At 41.8% G+C, this 22,100-nt stretch overlaps 1 protein-coding gene across 4 annotated transcripts in view; it reads left to right on the top strand.

The window, feature by feature from the left end:
* The window catches only part of LOC105007905 (endoplasmic reticulum metallopeptidase 1), a 194,510-nt gene that overhangs the window by 123,796 nt on the left and 48,614 nt on the right, over window positions 1–22,100 (top strand). For all 4 annotated transcript variants that reach the window (XM_020053476.3, XM_020053477.3, XM_020053479.3 and 1 more), the window contains one exon: window positions 13,072–13,195. In XM_020053476.3, coding sequence (XP_019909035.1) covers window positions 13,072–13,195 — 124 coding nt within the window. The remainder of the gene's footprint in view (window positions 1–13,071; window positions 13,196–22,100) is intronic.

Below are 22,100 nucleotides of genomic sequence, written 5' to 3'. Positions count from 1 at the left end.
TGGTCCAAAATCAACTTACAACATTTGAGTTCAAGCAATGTGGAATCAGGCGGAAGCATCAAGGTGGCAGGATTAGAGGGTGTACCACGCTGTATGCTGATATTAGGCGCCTCTAAGACTGTGGACCATTTGTTCCAGCGTGCAGCTGTAACTTGTGCAGCTCGGTTCATAGTCAAGAGTGTGCACAGCATGTGGGCATTTGATGATAAGCTGTTGGTAAAGAACAAGGGATGATACCAGGGATACAGCTATGTAGGTGGGCTGCATAGCTCTCAGACATGGACCCCAGCCTAAGGCTACATCATCCAATTTCTTAGAGTAGTAACCCACGGGTACTATCATGTACTATCACAACATATAACCTGACCATTGGTTCTTTAAAAGGTGTAGATTCTGACTCACCAACCACTATCAGAGGAAACCAACTCCCAAATGGGTGTGAACTGTCAGCAATCTTCTCCTCTTGATCAGTGATGGATGTTTGATGAATTTGATCTCAGAACCCAACCTATCCGGGTCACGGCACCAACTGTTGGCTTATGGCTCTTTTGCAGAATAATTACAAACCAGGGGGAGTCAGGGGTCAGGGGGAGAAGCGTTCCTTGTTGTTTATTTTCAAAATATAGTACATGTCTGTCTTAGATGTTCTGCCTTCTTCCCATTTCTCTCCTTGTGGTCTCAATGTCTCTCTCATCTTCATCCGCTTATCCAGTATCGGGTCGCGGGGGCAGCAGCTCCAACAGGGGACCCCAAACTTCCCTTTCCCGAGCCACATTTGCCAGCTCTGACTGGGGGATCCCGAGGCGTTCCCAGGCCAGTGTCAAAATATAATCTCTCCACCTAGTCCTGGGCCCTACCCCGAGGTCTCCTTCCAGTTGGACGTGCCTGGAACACCTCCCTAGGGAGACGTCCTGGGGGCATCCTTACCAGATGCCCGAACCACCTCAACTGGCTCCTTTCGACGCAAACTGGCTCCTCTTCTCCGAGTTCTTCAAGGATGGCTGAGCTTTTCACCCTATCCCTAAGGGAGAAGCCAGCCACCCTTCTGAGAAAACCCATTTCAGCCGCTTGTACTCGCGTTCTTGTTCTTTCGGTCATGACCCAGCCTTCATGACCATAGATGAGGGTAGGAACGAAAATTGACCAGTATATCGAGAGCTTTGCCTTCCGACTCAGCTCTCTTTTCATCACAACGGTGCGGTAAAACGAATGCAATACCGCCCCCGCTGCTCCGATTCTCCGGTAACTCCTCATTCCCTACCCGGAGAAGGCACTCTTTCGGTTTCCTGCTGAGAACCATGGCCTCCGATTTAGAGGTGCTAATCCTCATCCCAGCCGCTTTGCACTCGGCTGCAAACCGGTCCAGTGAGTGCTGAAGGTCACAGACCGATAATTCCATCAGGACCACATCATCCGCAAAAAGCAGCGATGAGATCAACAGCCCACCGAACTGCAACCCCTCCCCACCCCGACTACGCCTCGATATCCTGTCCATAAAAGTTACAAACAGGATTGGTGACAAAGCGCAACCCCCACCTGGAACGAGTCCGACTTACTACAGAGAACCCGAACACAGCTCTCACTTTGGACATACAGGGATTTGGATAGCCCTCAAAAGGGACCTCCTCACCCCATACTCCCGCAGCACCTCCCACAGTATCTCCCGGGGGACCCGGTCATACGCCTTCTCCAAATCCACAAAACACATGTGGACTGGATGGGCATATTCCCAGGCCCCCTCCAGGATCCTTGCAAGAGTAAAGAGCTGGTCGGTTGTTCCGCGACCAGGATGAAATCCGCATTGTTCCTCTTCAATCTGAGGTTTGACTATCTGCCGAACCCTCCTTTCCAGTACCTTTGAGTAGACTTTCCCAGGGAGGCTGAGAAGTGTGATACCCCTTTAATTGGCACACACCCTCTGGTCCCCCTTTTTGAACAGGGGAACCACCACCCCGGTCCGCCACTCCTTAGGCACTTTCCCCGACTCCCACGCAATGTTGAAGAGGCGCTGTTTTGCCTCTTTCACAGCAGAGGTTGCAGCCCTTCGGGTCTGTCGGTACACTGCAACCGTCTCTGGAGTCCTCCGGGATAACATATCCCGGAAGGCCTCCCTCTTCAGTCGGGCGGCTTCCCTGACCAACGGTGTCCACCAGGGTGTTCGAGGGTTACCGCCCCTTGATACACTTAAGACCTTTAGACCACAGCTCCCCGCCGCAGCTTCGGCAATGGAGGCTTTGAACATCGACCACTCAGGTTCAATGCCCCCAACCTCCACAGGGATGCCAGAAAAGCTCAGCTGGAGGTGTGAGTTGAAGATCTTTCAGACGGGGGCCTCCTCCAGACATTCTCAGTTCACCCGCACTACCCGTTTGGGTTTTCCCGGTCTGCCCAGAGTCTTCCCCCACCCCCTGACCCAACTCACCACCAGATGGTGATCGGTTGACAGCTCCCCCCCTCTCTTTACCCGAGTGTCCAAAACATGCAGGCTCAGGTCCGATGACACGATCACAAAATCAATCATCGACCTTCGGACTAGGATGCTCTGGTACCACGTAGACTTATGAGCATCCTTATGTTCGAACATGGTGTTCGTTATAGATAATCCATGACTAGCACAGAACTCTAACAACAAACGACCACTCGAGTTCAGATCAGGGAGGCCGTTCCTCCTTATCATGCTTCTCCAGGTGTCTCCATCATTGCCCACATGTGCGTTGAAGTCCCCCAGCAGAATTATGGAGTCCCCTACTGGAGCCCCATACAGGACTCCATTCAGGGTCTCCAAGAAGGCCAAGTACTCCGAACTGCTGTTCGGGGCGTATGCAAAAACAACAGTCAGAGACCCCCTCCCCCCCACAACACGTAGGCGTAGGGAGTTGACCCTCTCATCCACTGGGGTAAACTCCAACATAGCGGCACTCAGCCGGGGGCTTGTGAGTAGCGCACCCGACCCCAGCGGTTCCTCCCATGAGTGGTGGGCCCATAGGATGGAGAGGGGGATGCCACGTTGCTTTTTCGGGCTATGTTCGACCGGGCTCCGTGGCAAACCTGGCCACCAGGCGCTCGCCGGCGAGCCCTCCCTCTGGGCCTGGCTCCAGACGGGGGCCCCAGGCATTCTCCGAGCAGGGTAACTCCTCCTCTTCCTCGTTTGTGCATTTTTTGAACAGATGTCTCTGTGCTTCTCCAAATGTCTTTGTCTTTAACAGCATATATATACTAGACAAACCTATAGCACTTCCCCTCCACTATCTGGCTGTCTTCCAATCATATAAGTGCAATGTATGTTCCACCCTACCTATGTTCTTGGACCCATAAGGGAATGTATGGACAAAATGTATCGGGGATGTGTGGGGTAATGAACACCACATGTCCAACCATTGACCTTTGTGCAGTTTCCAAGCAAGGAAACAAAATGGCAAATATTTGCAAAGCAGCACTCCGTGTTGTGTCCTCTAACAAAAGTATATCAGGGAATAGTCATGCTTTCTCACGTATGTCATGACAAACAAAACAGTAGGATGGATCAGGATTGATGGTTATGACTCAAGGTGTTAGAAAGAGACCACCTGGTAGGAGGAGCCTACCAAAGAGTAAAAAACGCAAGAATGAGACAAAAACAAGAGCCACGGTTAAAAGAAGACATACAGCTCGGAGGACACTCAAGGGGAACACCGCAAAGCTGACCAAGAATATATTTTAGAAAGATGCCACTCCTACACCGTATGTCTGGTGAATGTATGAAAACTGAGTTTGATTTATTCACAGTTCCCTTCACACAGACATCTATTGAGAAAAATACATACATTGAAATACCGACCCTATCAGCAATATCAGACGCAGCCCCTCTGGAGTTCTTTATTGCCGGGAATGGCGAAGACTACATTGATCTAAATAATACTTTGTTGTACCTACGTGTAAAAGTCACTAAACCGGACGGAACTAATATTGATGCTGGACAAGTGTTGGGGTTATCAACTATCCGATAGCCACCCTTTCTTGTGTGATCGTTTAATTAGTCAGTCAGAGTAGCAACACATACCCCTACAGAGCCGTTATAGAGAGCATTCTGAATTATGGATGTGATACATTAAAGACAGTTTTCAGCTGGTTTGTTTTACAAGGATGCCGCAGGTCACATGGATGTTACGGACCCTGCAGGCGAGAACGATGGACTTACGAAAAGGGCTGCCTATTCAGCGGATAGTACAACATACTTGAAGTGATTGGCCCTGTTCATAGCGATATCTTCTTTCAAGAGAAGCTCATGTTAAACTGCGTTGACATAGGTTAGGATGGTGCTCAGTAAAGATGAGTTCTGCCTTATGGGGGCCGGGGATGTGCGTTATTGTTTGCATATATTATAGTGTATGGCTATGTATGTAGATGGTCAGCAATTTCCTAACAAACCATTGCAACCAAATTACACAACAGGGTCAGCAGTGGGTGAATTTTACCAATTGGCCTTAGCTTTAGGAAAACACCTAAAGGACCAAGCCTTGGCTTTTGACAGGTCGGACTTCTTACACGGCTATGCCCTTTATGCATTCAACGGCGCACCGGACAAGGAATATGGTCAGCACCTATCCTTGATCAAGTCATGGAATGTATGACTTGAGATGAGGTTCAGACAACCCCTACCCCACACAATTAATTTGGTTGTTTATTCAATCTTTGACTTCATTATCGAAGTGTCAAACCGGCGACAAGTCATGGTTGACTACTATTAGGAAAACCGTGAGGAAATGAATACCGTAGAGTTGACCGGTGTGGGGAACCAATTTTCATCTAGGACCCATTTATATGGTGTGCTGGCAAGCGACCAACTACCTAGGGGGCCAGTCCGAGATGTTGCATCAATGATGATTTTTAATACACACCCAAGCAATAACCCCGGGGAGCACTGGCTGGCTATTTACATAACGGACGATGGCATTGGAAGGTTTTATGACAGTTTTGGAAACTCCCCGGATTTTACATATTTTCCCGAGTCAATCAATGCCTTTCTGCAAACCTGTGAGAATGTGGAATACAGTTCAAAACAAGTACAGGACATGGTTTCAACCACGTGTGGACAACATTGTGTGTTCTTTCTCTATCAAATGACAAAATGTCCTAGTTATAAAGATGCTATGTCTTTTTATGTTGATTCATGCGAAAATGATGACCTAGTCTCAAAGTTTGTAGCTAAGATGTACCAGAGTAAGCGTGATAAGCAAATGTTTAATTGCATACAACATGCTCAATCTTGTGAATCGTTAAATTTGTGCCATGGTTGTTGAAGACATAGAAAAGCAAATCATGTGTATGTCAACTTTATTATTTCCATTTGTAAAACCACATCAATGTTTACATAGTATTTTTCATACAACATTTATTCAAGGTAAAACATACACTTTGACAATGAATCACAAATGATAAAAAAAAGCATAAAATAAAAACACATTAAAATGGAAGCCATTTTGTGGGGTCCGTGGTAGGGGTTTCAAAGAAAGCTTTGGTTGGTTGAAAACCAGTTGCTGGGGGTGTGGCTAAATCATCCATTGTGTCGCCAGATGTTTGTTTATACAAATTGATTTTATGTCTTACAAGCGCATTTTTGGAATAGTTGTAAAAGGCATGTTGCAACATGCCATGGTCTCTAAAAAAAAAAACACCCCAACGGCCTTCTGTCGTCAGCAATTTTATTGGTTGCGGTCACACTTTTAACCAGATTTCTACAAATGCATTTAGACATGATCAAACTTTCTTAGGAACGTACACGACAGGCCAATCCCCTGAAAATAACCCCGTTCTCAGGCGGTAGTCTTCTGGTGTTGTAGCTTTAAAGTCAATAAGTAAATAACCAAAAGGCGGATATGTTGCATCTTTAATACTCTCCATGAAGAATCGAGAAAGACCGGGGTATATCTGTCTGCCTAAAAGGCTAATCTGTTGATTGTCGCAGGTTTTTTTAAACAACATGAGGTAGTTTGTGTTGAAGTTAATAGTTTTACTAGATTTGCCTTTAACAAACATGTTTTGGACAAGGTAAATGCACTCAGGTTACGGTGGTGTGAATATTGTGTGAAAACTCTCTCCATCTCCAAACTCTCTGATGCACTTTTCATTAAATCGTCAATAATTAAAAGGTTGTTTTTCTGAATCCGTAGCAGATTGTCATCACACAGCGATGTTGGAAGACCTTCTATAAAAGTAATCTCCTTCACCTTCAACATTTCGTCATACAACGGTTGCCAACATGAACAAACCAAGACGATATTTTGAATTTCTTTGGAGAAAACAACGTCAGCATTATCCAACAAGATCTTCACAAAATATATTTTACCCAAATTACTGGGGCCACTAATGAAACAGCTGAACGTTTTTGGAAGTCGCGGGTCAAAACCGCTATCCATCCTAGAATGTGGTTTAGTACCCGTAAGGCCTTGTGCTGTAATCAAGGAGTAGTACACTCTTGTTGTAGATAATTCTGAAACGCTTAGACACTACTCAGTTTTTCAATGTGAATGTTCTTTTATCTCTAGCAATTGTGTCTGCATTAGCAAGGATGTGATCATCATCACCACCCTCGCCCTGTACAAAGTTATCAAACAGTCGTGTTAGCGTCTCCAAGTTAACAATGGTTGTGTTGTAGCTGTTGAGCGTAATGCCTTTTGCTTTGTGACAGGTCAGACCTTTAACGGTTTTGTAACCGTATGTCTTTGGCCTGCCACTAACAAATATATGCAATGCTGTCACCATCCGGTAACTCATCAGTCAAGTCACTCAAGAATGGGCCCACTGGGGGAACCCAATCCCCATGGCGTGTGACAAAGATCACTGAATCAGTGTCTGTGTAGAGTACACGTCTATCAAACTTCTCCAATAGTGAATACCACTCGAGTGGCATAACTGGTTGTGAACGCGGCAATAAAATTTTTGCTGTTACGCGGTTTGATTGGTGTCTGTTTTGTGTAATGCCACTGTACCATCGCAACAGTGTCTGAGATGAAAGAGAAATAACCAACTTCTATTTCACTGGAAAAAAGTTAGTGGCTAAACTCCTCCGGATCTGTAATTAGCATTGTGTTCATAAGTTTAGTCCGCTCACCCATCTTACCCCAAAAATGATTCATTGCCAATTTAGCCAAAGATCGCCTAGCACTGTTCACAACAATGTTTTCCTTGTCAAGGTGCACACCCTCCTTTTCATGATATTCACAGATATACTGGTATTTAGCCTCATCGTCAACCACAGATGGCGGGAAGTTGCTAGCTTCCTGTTATTGCTTCAGGAATGTTCTCATGTAATCTGTAAAAAGATCATCTGATGTCCTGTTGAAATCCCAGACAGGTTATCGCATTGTGAAAATATTTCTCGACAGGCTTAACCAGCCCAATAGAAACCCAGGTACGGGTTAAAGATCTTTCTGAATCAGTATGTGAACAATCAGTTACCTGGTTTTCAAATTCTGCACATAATCTAAACAAGGGAAAGAACAGCTTACCGCCGACCCTGTGTGGTAAAACGGGGTGATAAAGCCCTTTCGGTGGACACACAATAGCCTTAACAATACCAAAGTAGGTGTCTAGCGGTTTGAAATCTGTAAAGATTAGGTCTGGATGCCCAATCGGATAAGTCTTTGTCTTGTTGCAGAATGGGTAAAGACTACAGACATCGTTATACTGAATAGTCTCCCCTTCTCGAGCCGTAAACTTCAGATGAATTGCATTAGTACGGCCACCAAAAGAGCATCCCGAGGGTCAAGGCGCTCTGGAGCATCAAAGGTCTTCAAGAAAGCTTTGACATCTGCGGATGTGTTAAGCTGATTCCACTCACACTCCCATATGTATTGAACATGTACGCTGTGTTGTTCTTTTAAAGCCTCTAGCTTTGTCAGCCATTGCTGGTGCATCAACCCGTACTGAATCTTTGTCACTGGATTGATGCTTGCTGAACATTGACACTTGGGGTGACCGTGCCAGAAACAGCATAGAAATTCATAGACCGTGCTCAACCCATCGCGTTCAGCATATCCATCAACATAGTAATCACCGATTTTCACTTCACCCCTGTTCAGGGCGTGCTGTATTGATATATTCTCATCAGAGGCCAGATATTCAAGGAATGTTTGACAATGGTTGTAGTTGTCTGAGAGGACCAATGCAATGGTGTTGTTGGTGAGGAATCTGTTGCAAAAGATTTTCATGCAAGCCGAAGCAATTGTAATTGACCGGAATGGGTCTGTAGTAGGGGTGTGCAAAGCAGCCTGTATTTGTATCTGTATTTTTATTTGTTAAGGGGTAAAAAGTATTTGTAATTGTATTAGAGTAAAATTCAAAATAGGCTTTTTTTTTTTTGGCGTTAGGGCTGGTTCACCCGATTGCAGCGTAATGAAATTATATCCCGATCAAACTCCGCTTCCTGAAAGTTATAAATTGCCATTGGAACCCAGTTAAGGTACAAAAATCTATTAAACAAAATTGTGACGCAGTTAAGTTTTTTCGCTCAGCTGAGCGCTCCCTGTTGCTGTGTGGAGAATGGAGATGTGTGGAGCAGCCTGTGTCAGTTACCGCTTTTATTTCTTCCCCTCCCCTGACTGAACGTCACTCACTCACTCATCCGGGCATGTACTGCAGTCTCATGAGAAAACGCAGCTTTTTGATATAACGGTTTTCTTGTTCCCGAATTCAAATATATTTTTTAAAGTATTTGTCTGAAATAAGTATTTGTAAAAACCATGTTATTTGTGCCTTTCCGAATACCGTATTCGGGTTCGGCTCCACCCCTAGTCTGTAGGCCCTCTCTCAAGATGACCACATCATAAAGTAAGCCTTTATTTCATCCGACATGACAAAGGCATCTGTGGAAACAGTTGCATACCATTGCAAAAACTAATCTTTTTTTTTTTTGCCATCATGGTATTCACACTGTAGTAATGCGGTTCCGGATGGGGGCCAACATAGTTCTCATTCTCCTTGATGTTAAACTTGTAAAGAAAGTAGCCTTTTTTCAAATCCTTAAAACCCATAGCACGTGGCAAGGCCGACAGCTTCATCGGTAGGAAGCAATGACTATCAATGTATCTCTGATTGAATGTGCTGTCTGTAAAGATCATGAGCTTGCTACCATTAGCAATAAGTGTTGTGCCTATGCCATTGTTAGCAAGGTACTACATCAAGATGTAACTATCGAAACCTTTAGAGTTGTGTGCTATAAATGTGTAGTCATCATATTTCGGTTGCCTAAACTTTTGGAAAAAAGCAGCGACACAACCATCTCCAGCTGAACCCCACGTCTCATTATCAAAGCTTATTGCGCACACAAAATGTGCAGTGTGTACACCATTCACCGGATTGGCAATTGTCTCAATCATAAAATATGTAGCGCTCACTGGGGTCCTCGGGCTTGGAGGGTTTTATAAAACACCAATGATTCATTTCAACCGCCAGATCCATGTTACAATTGGGACACATGTTAGCCGTGCACCTGTGCGCTTTATAGTTGGTAATACTAACATTGTAATAACGGCCGCAATCGACACAGTATTTCTTCTGGTCACACCTGCTAACCCAACGATCCACACTTTTGTGGTGTTTCAAGTGTTTATGCTGGCCATAACAAAAATCTGAATAACATATCCGTTTCCAGTCAGGGCACTGTTTTGTGTTATGGGGTTGGGTATGACAATCTTCATGAAGACAGACACTACAGCTATGTTTACAACCATGATCACCACGGGTGTTGAAACTGGTATAGCACCAGTCACAGACATAAGACACACCCAGAAAACCCTTCAGATTCATGATGCCATAGAAATGGTTATTGTGTAAGTACATAAAGACGGTTCTAGGGTGGGTGTCCTCGTTGTTTTGAAACTTGGTAAAGTGACCATCCCGTGTTCGGTGAAAGACAACAATTTTACACCCTGTCATTTCTTCAAACCGAACAATATCTGTGAATGCCACACAATCATCTAACGCTAAACCAGTGCCCGTATGTAACTCACGACCACTGTGTACTGCGGGTTCAACATTCCCATCAAACAAACCGAAAAACATGTAGAATCATTATTCACAACTACATATAAATGCCTTCTACATACAAATTTGTACCACCAGCTCTAGTGATTCATCAATCATAATCTCAACATTACTCTGCATAACACTTTAAAGTAAATTACCAAACGTGCGTTCATTATATTCATCCACTCTCATGGTCACATGTACGGGGTCTATCAGAGATTCACCAATCATCTCAATCTGCAGACCCAGGCCCATGTACAAAGTCTGAAGCTCTAACAATCAAAGTATCCAAACCTGCCATAATACTTGCATAGAATGTAGCAAAACCACCAACTTCACCAGTATTTTGTAAATGTATCAACTGTCATAATTCAACATTGTCAAACGCATTACGTTTTATAACTTTAACATTGCCATCACTGCACTGAGTTTGAATCAGAGAGCTTGAGGGAGAGTCAACTAAATCGTGTGGAAAATGGGGGCTACTAAGCTCGGTTACCAAGCCTTGTATCTGAGGATTATTGTGTGCATCGCTGTGCAACAAAGTAATGGTTGGTTTATTTGTATTTTGGGGTGTGATCGATTGATTATGTGTAGAGGTTGTTGGCTGTTCCGTGTCTGGTCTGTTGTTAGCATTATCTTTTGCCATTTTTCTAGCTTAACATGTAAATAACGATCCACTTTTCAGGTTAAAATAATTTAACTCAAACAATTTTGATGAGTTGACGGTATTACCTTCAGCTTTCAAGCATGAAAGAAAACAATGAAACAAAAATTCCTTCACGCTGTGCAGCCATAAGGTAGGGTGCCGTAACTGAATCCATTATGGTAATGTAGTCGTATCATCACCCGGCTGTCCTCAATCTGTTGGAATAAAGAATGTTGTACCAAGGTTCAGCTGTAGCATGTTGTCGTAATTGTTAATAACACTTTAGAACAAGACTAAAAATGTCTGTAAATAATTAAACTTACACAAAAAGTATCTGCTCAGGTTGTGTAAGATCACAACCGCCTAGTCTAACTGACATAGATGCTGGTCACTTGGTCTAAACACAAAGCGTATACAGGTAATTAAAGCTGATTATCAATAATGTCAAAAGTCTACTTACCAAGATATCAAGGCTCAAAAATGTGTTTACCAAACACGGCTGGTGTTTAATTCCACACAACCTAAATTGGAGATTTAAACAGGCAATATGAAGGACAGCTAAAAATGCATGTATTGCGCAATCATAAAATGTATTTACACATTCTTAAAAAGTTCAAATGTCTTGTTTGTTAGCGTTTGTAATTGCAACACAATTCAAATCAATTACTTCAAATAAAATAAGTTGTACTTACAACAGAAATGATATACTCTGCGCTTGAAACAGCAGCTGACTTCTGTGGATGCTGCGGGGTTAAATACTGTCTTTACATCGCAGCCGGGGCGCCTCCAGCAAGTCACGCCTCTTTGTCACTGGTTACATGTCATTGTTCTTCACGCTAGATTAAAATTGTGTTAGAACTATACAGGCTGCAATGATTACAATTTTGGATAAAACTTAACTATTTAGTTATGTTGATTGTTGACGTTTGACAACCAAATATATTGATACTTCCTGTCTGGTAGAAACGCCTCGTGGCTCAGCCGTGACATCACGTCATATAATTGTATATATTAACGATAAACTAATCTGCTTACATATAAACGCTAGCTATTGTCACCATATTGCCATTAATCTGTTCAACATTTAACAAATACAAGACCTTAATACAGCAATCAAAAATCAGATTTCACGAGTTGGTCATTACGAGAATGCCCAGAAGTGACAGCATACGCCCACACTAACACAAACTGGTAATCGCAAACACTACAGGTTTTTTTTAACCTACGTTGCCTATTATTAAACATTATTACCAATGTGTGGAAAACAATCTTGCGTTGATCCCCATTGTACAATTTCAAAAGAAGCCTTTTACGAATGTTTTAATTACCTGAAATAACATATCGTGACCTGTCAACGATTCGCCGTTGTTCATGCAAATTTATACGCTACCTTGCGGGTAACTTTTTTACATTTTGCCATATACTGCAACTTAAAAGTTAATGCTGACTTAAAACAGCCATTTTTTTTTTTTTTCATACATACACGTACCAAAATCCTTGTTTTTATTTATAACACAATCCACCAATGCGTAATGTGTGGTTGTCCCAGGCATGACTGTTCCTTCAAAATAATAGCATTGCTCATGCAATGTTTGTTTACTGTAGTGCTGTGTTGGACTACAAACCCTGAAACACGGGATGATTTTCAACCTGCCTATACTACAGTTTGTAATAGTGGTTATTAAGGGACCATTACTACAGGGCAGATATGATCTTAAGGCCCATCTCTTGTTAAAATGAAAAATGGGCTGAAACTCTCCAAATCGTAAGTCCCTAACCCCTTCTTTATATCTTACACAAAAAGCATGTTTCCACGTGGAAAAACACCACGTTACACGCACATTGTAAAGCATGTTGTACCATTTGTCAGAATAGACTTGCTGGACCCCTGGCGCTCTTTTGCTGAACACCAAACATCTTACCACTGACACAACACTTATTTACTGCCTGGGAATTTAACATTCCGGAACCCTAACGCCCATCATCAAACAACCACCTATTTTTAAAAAATCAGTCCATCAACCAAACAAGTCAACTACTGTAAGTACATCAATAATTAGAAGTCAGTAATCTAGCTGTCATATACATATGCAACACTTCTCAGAAAAACAGAAAGCTCAATCTCAGAATCAAAGTCCAAAAAGTTGGAGATAGGCTTAGATAATATCTGCAGACACATTTACTTTCTTACATAGATTTAGGTATAATGTCTCCAGATAGAAGGGATATCTGGTTTCATGTGTTTTCAAAATGCAGAGAAAATCCATAAAATGGCAATCCATTTTAAAACTGATTGTGCCCAGGGGCATTTTATGATGTTAATGTTGATGGCAATTTTTATTTTGCTTGCTTCCTTAAATTGAATGACAACTGACCCCAACCCTGACTAGTGGCTTAAATCCCTGTTTCTCTATTAGCTTGCTGTTACTTGGTGAAGCTGGTCCTTGCCACGTTACTGCTCATCATCAGCTGGATTATCACTGGACTGACTGTGTACATCATAGCCCTGGTGGTGTCACTGATGGGACGATCCATGTTCTGGTACAACCACTTCAAATACACACATTCTTCAGGAAAAACACATTTTATTCTGTATTGTTAAAGGTTTTTTTTTCTGTGTGCTGCTCTTAATATATGTCCTTAAATATGGAATGAGCATTCAATCGTTTTCAGCAGAATAATTAGTCAGTAAGCCCCAATCATAACAATACAAAAATATTCCCAAATAGAAATGTACTACTTTTACATCCCATTGCAGACATATTTATCAAGTTCAAAATATAAATTAGCATGCAACACCGTCAGTCTCGCATGGCCACATACTATTATTTTCATAGAAAGCTAACAGCAAGTGACATGCAAACATTACTGATACGTAATCTCTTGTTAAAGTGAATTTTCTAAAAGATAGATGTTAAAAAATTAAGCTCATATAATGTGCGCAAACAAATCATATGCTAACTAACCCCTCTCACCTAATGAGTGACTTCCCAAGCCTTCTAGAAGTCCAAGCGTGTCTTAAAACAAAAAATCTAATTGTGATTAGTTGATTCTACTGTCATTCCAAAATGCTGTTCCAAATTGAGTTGAATGGCAGATGCCTATTTAACAAATCCCGAGGACTTAGCTAAATTCTGTCTACCTAGAGACCATCAAAGAAATTATTCAGAATCCCAAGGACCTTTTTGTCTATCTAGAGACCATCAATGAGAAATACTGATGGGATATTCTCATCTCTTTGGTATCAGCTCTTCTCTTTAGAGTTGATACCAAAAAGATTAAATCAATGTAAGAGTAGTTATATACAACTTTAATTAAAAGGAAAAGAGTATATACAGTCCCTGACAAAAGTCTTGTCGCTTGTGTACAAATTGACCTGAAGTGCTGCTGAAATATATTTCTAATCAAGATGTCTTTACAAGAAATGGCTCATTTTAATCACAACAGCTTTTGTAATAATGTTTCAGTGCAAAACGAAACTGTCAAAAAGTATTCTAATATTCACAGCTTGGTAAAGCCCATTGAGTCAATTTTTGCAAAGACATAAGTGTTGTCGCCTTGTCATATGACCTTCACCTGTGACTAATAATGGATCAATTAGGTCTCAGGTGTGTATAAAAACAACCCCAGTAAACTAGACCTTCACATCAACTGCAACTAGACCTCTGCAAACATGCCTAAGATTCACCCTGAGACCAAAGTTTTGATTATCAAGAGGCTGAAGATCAGATCCACTGCTGATGTGGCAGACACCTTCAATGTGTCTCAGCGTCAAGTACAGAGGATAAAAAAAACATTTGAAGACACTGGAGATGTTTTTGACAAGCCCAGGTCAGGCAGACCCCGCAAGACAACTGCTCGAGAGGACCGTTTGTTGGCTCGAAAATCCAAGGCCAGCCCCTTTTCCACTGCAGCAGAGCTCCACGAGACCTGGTCACCTGAAGTCCCTGTGTCAACCAGAACAGTTTGTCGGATTCTGTCTCGAAATGGCCTCCATGGTCGAATCAGTGCCCAGAAGCCAGCACTAAACAAAAGACAATTGAAAAACCGTGTGGCATTTGCCAAGGCCCACAGCCTGCTAAAAGGATGGATGTCGGAAAAGTGGAAGAAGGTGGATTTTTCAGATGAATCTTCTGTTGAATTACACCACAGTCGCCGCAAATATTGCTGGAGACCTACTGGAGCCTGCATGGATCCGAGATTCACCCAGAAAACAGTGAAGTTTCGGTGGCAGAATAATCATGATCTGGGGTTACATCCAGTATGGGGGTGTGCGAGAGATCTGCAGGGTGGAAGGCAACATCAATAGTCTAAAATACCAAGAAATCTTAGCTACTTCTTATATTCCCAACCATAAATTCTGCAGCAGGATGGTGCTCCATCGCATACTTCCATCTCCACATCAAAGTTCCTCAAGGCGAAGAAGATCAAGATGCTCCAGGATTGGCCATCCCAGTCACCAGACATGAACATCATTGAGCATATGTGGGGTTGGATATAAGAGGAAGCATGGAAGACGAAACCAAAGAATATTGATGAACTCTGGGAGGCATGCAAGACTGCTTTCTTTGCTATTCCTGATTACTTCATCAATAAATTGTATGAATCCTTGCCAAACCGCATGGATGCAGTCCTTCAAGCTCATGGAAGTCATACAAGATATTACATTTGGATCTCACAGGACCACTACTTAATTTGCTGACATATTTTTGTATTTGCAGTAAATTTGTTCAATTTCTGTATAGGTGACAAAACTTTTGTCTTGCCAAAATTTGACCTTTCTGTCTTGATTAAATGATAAATCTTTTTTCAGTGAAACTAATTTATTTCAGTGCATTAAAGATCATTTGGGAGGGTTTAAGCTTTTCATATGAGCTATTTCTAACACCAATTGATTCATTAAAAGTCAGGTTAATAGCAGGTGTTTCTACAAAATAGATAAGCGACAAGACTTTTGTCAGGGACTGTATATACAGTGGTGTGAAAGTGTTTGCTCCCTTCCAGATTTCTTATTTTTCTGCATGTTTGTCACACTTAAATGTTTCAGATCATCAAACAAATTTAAATATTAGTCAAAGATAACACAAGTAAACACAAAATGCAGTTTTGAAATGAAGGTTGTTATTATTAAGGGAAAACAAAATCCAAACCTACATGGCCCTGTGTGAAAAAGTGTTTGCCGCCCCTGTTAAAACATAACTGTGGTTTATCACACCTGAGTTCAATTTCTCTAGCCACTCCCAGGCCTGATTACTGCCACACCTGTCCTCAATCAAGAAATCACTGAAATTGGACCTGCCTGACAAAGTGAAGTAGACCAAAAGATCCTCAAAAGCTAAACATCATGCCAAGATACAAAGAAATTCAGGAACAAATGAGAAAGAAAGTAATAGAGATCTATCACTTTGGAAAAGGCTTTAAAGCCATTTCTAAAGCTTTGGAACTTCAGCGACCCACAGTGAGAGCCATTATCCACAAATGGCGAAAACATGGAACAGTGGTGAACCTTCCCAGGAGTGGCCAGCCGACCAAAATTACCCCAAGAGTGCAGCGACGACTCATCAAAGAGGTCACAAAGGACCCCACAACAACATCCAAAGAGCTGCAGGCCTCACTCGCCTCAGTTAAGGTCAGTGTTCATGACTCAACCATAAGAAACAGACTGGGCAAAAATGACCTGCATGGCAGAGTTCCAAGACGAAAACCACTGATGAGCTAAAAGAACATTTAGGCTTGTCTCATTTTTGCCAGAACACATCTTGATGATCCCCAAGACTTTTGGGAAAATACTCTGTGGACTGACAAGACAAAATTTGAACCTTTTGGAAGGTGTGTGTCCCATTACATCTGACGTAAAAGTAACACCGTATTTCAGAAAAATATGGCCATATTTTCTCCTCTTGATGATGATGACGGACTTCACTGTGTTCTATGGTATATCTCTCCTGACCTATATCTTTCAACAATTAGATCCCTCTGACGCTTTGGAAGCTCTATGTGGACCATGGCTTTTGCTCTGAGATGCAACTAAGAAAATGTCAGGAAAATCCTTTTAGAACAGCTGAACTTTATTTGTGATTAATCATATTCACTTTAAATGATTGCAGGTGTGTAATGATTTTTATTAAACATGAGTTTGAATGTGATTGGTTAATTCTATACACAGCCACATCCCCAGTGATAAGAGTGTGCACTCTTTTGCAAACAGGTTATTGTTTTTTATTTAAAAATGTTCCCCCTCAATGATTTTAGTTGGTTTTTCAATTGAATTGTTCACATTGTAGGTCACAGTAAAAGTGACAAACATTCTGACATGATTTATCTTTGTCTCATTCTTTTACATCACAAAAACCTGGCATTTTCACAGGGGTGTGTAGACTTTATATCCACTGTACATTTTATATATATATATATATACATATCATAGACTGTATATAAAATGGACGACGCCCTTTCGCTCTTTTCCATTGGTGAAAAATGAAGCCGCCAGTGTCCCGATACGGCGCTGACATCTTAGACTTGTGTCTGCGCAGATAGCGATCTTGGGACCAGTTCTGCGCAGTAGTTATGCGCAGTAGCGAGCAGGAAGTAAAGCCGCAAAATCAACGGCCCCACCCCTGTGCCCCGCCCTCACTCTCCCTCACAGAATGCGCATACCGTAATCAATCGCAAGTCCAAGTACAGTACAACCTTTCCTTGTTAAACCTAGACGATATGTTATAGCCTAACTTACATCATGTTTAACCTTAATTTAGAATAGGCCTAATACAAAAATAATTGGTAACTTCTAGCTAACGATCACCTGCTAGCTATTAACGAGGCTTGTTGTCTTTTAGCTAACGTTAGCTAGCCCATTACATTTATTTACTAATTAAATAGCTTATAAATTTAACTTACCGAAAAAAATTCAAAGATCGATTGGAAATGCCAGATCGGTTAGCACAATGTACTGCAGAACAACCCATTATTGTCCGTGTGAAATTATATCAATTATAGAAATTTAGAGATTAAATGTAAAGCTCCAATCTCCTCAGTCCTCCGAAGGAGGATGGCGCTTCAGTGGCTCCTTGGCTCAGATAGCTGTCAATCAAAGCTGTGAATCACGACGTCACAACACCGTTTTTAGAGCATTAAATAACTAACTAAAAACCAACTTATTTTAAAAACAAACTCTTGAATTTACATTAGCGTGATACAAACTACAGTAAATGACAGAAACCAGCTTCAGAAAAAAGATAATTGAAGGGTAATTTAATTGTTTAGTTGGTCTAGCGTCCCATTGAATAACATGGGGAGGGCGGGGTTTATGACCTATACTGGGACCACTCACCAGGGGGCGATCGAGACGTTTTGGCTTCACTTTTCAGGGCTTGTGCGGCACGCTTGATATATATACACACATACATACAGTGGGGAGAACAAGTATTTCATACACTGCCGATTTTGCAGGTTTTCCCACTTACAAAGCATGTAGAAGTCTGTAATTTCTATCATAGATACTCTTCAAAATCCTGAAAATTACATTGTATGACTTTTATTAATTTGCATTTTATTGCATGACATAAGTATTTGATAAATCAGAAAAGCAGAACTTAATATTTGGTACAGAAACCTTTGTTTGCAATTACAGAGATCATACGTTTCCGGTAGTTCTTGACCAGGTTTGCACACACTGCAGCAGGGATTTTGGCCCACTCCTCCATACAGACCTTCTCCAGATCCTTCAGGTTTCTGGGCTGTCGTTGGGCAATACGGACTTTCAGCTCCCTCCAAAGATTTTCTATTGGGTTCAGGTCTGGAGATTGGCTAGGCCACTCCAGGACCTTGAGATGCTTCTTACGGAGCCACTCCTTAGTTGCCCTGGCTGTGTGTTTCGGGTCGTTGTCATGCTGGAAGACCCAGCCACGACCCATCTTCAATGCTCTTACTGAGGGAAGGTGGTTGTTGGCCAAGATCTTGCAATACATGGCCCCATCCATCCTCCCCTCAATACGGTGCAGTCGTCCTGTTCCTTTTGCAGAAATGCATCCCCAAAGAATGATGTTTCCACCTCCATGCTTCACGGTTGGGATCGTGTTCTTGAGGTTGTACTCATCCTTCTTCTTCCTCCAAACACGGCGAGTGGAGTTTAGACCAAAAAGCTCTATGTCTCATCAGACCACATGACCTTCTCCCATTCCTCCTCTGGATCATCCAGATTGTCATTGGCAAACTTCAGACAGGCCTGGACATGCACTGGCTTGAGCAGGGGGACCTTGCGTGCGCTGCAGGATTTTAATCCATGACGGCGTAGTGTTACTAATGGTTTTCTTTGAGACTGTGGTCCCAGCTCTCTTCAGGTCATTGACCAGGTCCTACCGTGTAGTTCTGGGCTGATCCCTCACCTTCCTCATGTTCATTGATGCCCCACGAGGTGATATCTTGCATGGAGCCCCAGACCGAGGGAGATTGACCGTCATCTTGAACTTCTTCCATTTTCTAATAATTGCGCAAACAGTTGTTGCTCCACTGTATACAGGTGCTGGTCATATAATTAGAATATCATCAAAAAGTTGATTTATGTCATTCCATTCAAAAAGTGAAACTTGTATATTATATTCATTCATTACACACAGACTGATATATTTCAAATGTTTTTTCTTTTAATTGTGATGATTATAACTGACAACTAACGAAAATCCCAAATTCAGTATCTCCGAAAATTAGAATATTACTTAAGACCGATACAAAAAAAATATTTTTAGAAATGTTGGCCAACTGAAAAGTATGAACATGAAAAGTATGAGCATGTACAGCACTCAATACTTAGTTGGGGCTCCTTTTACCTGAATTACTGCAGCAATGCGGCTTGGCAAGGAGTCGATCAGTCTGTGGCACTGCTCAGGTGTTATGAGAGCCCAGGTTGCTCTGATAGTGGCCTTCAGCTCTTCTGCATTGTTGGGTCTGGCGTATCGCATCTTCCTCTTCACAATGCCCCATAGATTTTCTATAGGGTTAAGGTCAGGCGAGTTTACTGGCCAATTAAGAACTGGGATATCATGGTCCTTAAACCAGGTACTGGTAGCTTAGCTTAGCTGGGACCACAGTCTCACTGGACTTCAAGCAATGTGGATTCTGTGCCTCCCCTCTCTTCCTCCAGACTCTGGGTTTTTGATTTCCAAAGGAAATGCAAAATGTACTTTCATCAGAGAACATAACTTTGGACCACTCAGCAGCAGTTCAGTCCTTTTTGTCTTTTGCCCAGGCGAGACGCTTCTGACGCTGTGTCTTGTTCAAGAGTGGCTTGACACAAGGAATGCTACAGCTGAAACCCATGTCTTGCATACGTATGTGCGTGGTGGTTCTTGAAACACTGACTCCAGCTGCAGTCTACTCTTTGTGAATTTCCCCCACATTTTTGAATGGGTTTTGTTTCACAATCCTCTCCAGGGTGCGGTTATCCCTATTGCTTCTACAATTTTTTCTGCCACCTCTTTTCCTTCCCTTCGCCTCGCTATTCATGGGCTTGGACACAGAGCTCTGTGAACAGCCAGCCTCTTTAGCAATGATCTTTTGTGTCTTGCCCTCTTTGTGCAAGGTGTCAATGGTCATCTTTTGGACAGCTGTCAAATCAGCAGTCTTCCCCATGATTGTGTAGCCTACAGAACTAGACTGAGAGACCATTTAAAGGCCTTTGCAGGTGTTTTGGGTTAATAAGCTTATTAGTGTGTGGCACCAGGTGTCTTCAATATTGAACCTATTCAAAATATTCTAATTTTCTGAGATACTGAATTTGGGGTTTTCATTAGTTTTCAGTTGTCATCAAAATTAAAAGAAATAAACACTCAAAATATCAGTCTGTGTGAAATGAATGTATACATTATACAATTTTCACTTTTTGAATGGAATTACTGAAATAAATAAACTTTTTGATGATATTCTAATTATAGGACCAGCACCTGTATATAGGTCTTGAAAAAAAGAGACCACTGCACCTTTTTCTTTCCTTTCCAAAAAAGTTGAAAAGGAAAGTTTTGAGCGAGGAACTTGCAGTGGTCTGTTAACTTTAACCCTTCTGTTCCTCAATCAAAGCCTTTCTATTCAACTTTTTTGGAAAGGAAAGAAAAGGTGCAGTGATCTCTTAATTTTATATATACAGCTCTGGAAACGAAACCATGCTAGCCTAGTTCAGCTGGCCCGCAATAGAAAGTGTTGATCATGGCTGCCCTCTCAAGATTCTAACCTAGGTCACCCATCTGAAAGGCTGTGTATTTAACCACAACACCACAGAGCTGACCATTTGCCGGGTGTCAGTGTAGCATATTGACATTATATAATGTTGTCATGCATTAACATCACGTCAAGTAGGAATATTTCATTAGACAACATTAACCATTGTGTTAAACTGAGTAACTTTTCTTATTAAGTTTACCTCCACCAAAAATAGCATCTATTAAATGGCTTTTGCCACTAGCCAATTTAACAGCTTATTTGCCATTTGTGAATGACATTGATACAATGACTACTGTATCAGTATAGGTGACACTAAACTGACTTTAACGTCAAGTGAAAAGACAAGAGTATCGTGTATCCAGTTTTTGACTATCCTGAAGAAATGCAAAGACATAATTCAAAACCCACCAGAAATAGTCACAATATAACAAACTAGCAATGGCCGTTCTTCTAGCAGCAGGATATTATGCTAGCACTGCTAACTCAGATTATCATTTTCAAAATAAAAGCCATCATTGAATTATGTAAGGTGATATAGTTAACAATCAAGTCTGTAATTTTATGTTTAATGTCCGTTCCAATACTGTTCTTTGTTCTTTTTTTACACACTGTTAACTATATGGCCTTCTAAATGTCAACAATGGCTTTTATTGTGATAATGAAAATCTGAGTACTGCCAGCATAATATCCTGCTGCTAAAATAACGTTAATGAAGCCTCGTTTGGCCTTCACTTAAGATTATCTATCAATATAGGTGACGTTTTTTGTCAAGTTAAAAAAAGACAAGACAATCGTGTAAGCAGCGAAGTGTTTGTATTTCCTGAACAAATCCTTATATCCACCAGAACTGTTTTATTTTTGGCTTCCTATTACATAGCTACATAAAGTTATAGCCAGCCAAGTTTTTGTCTGTCCTGAACCTTAGGCATCATGTGTGTTGACTGCTACAGGAGCTGCTACCAGATGTTTCGTAGCCCGCGTCTCTAACCACTACGCTATCCACCAACTTCACAGGCTTGTTCCACCATGAGGCTGATTGGCATGTCCACTGCACCAGTACCTTTACACCATTTTAACTAACAGGAATTTGGAAAAAGGACCGTTTTTTGACAGAAGAATAATAGTGAACTGTAACAAACAATCGGATTTTGGCATACTGTTGAAACCCTAATGACACATTGTCAATTGACTTTGTTTGCGGAATTGCTTAGATTATTACAACAAAACATTCTCA

The sequence above is a fragment of the Esox lucius genome, chromosome 14 (assembly GCF_011004845.1).
Source record: "Esox lucius isolate fEsoLuc1 chromosome 14, fEsoLuc1.pri, whole genome shotgun sequence".
Lineage (NCBI taxonomy): Eukaryota > Metazoa > Chordata > Actinopteri > Esociformes > Esocidae > Esox > Esox lucius.
Note: the sequence above shows the minus strand (reverse complement) of the source record. Positions and strands in the feature narration are given on the sequence as shown.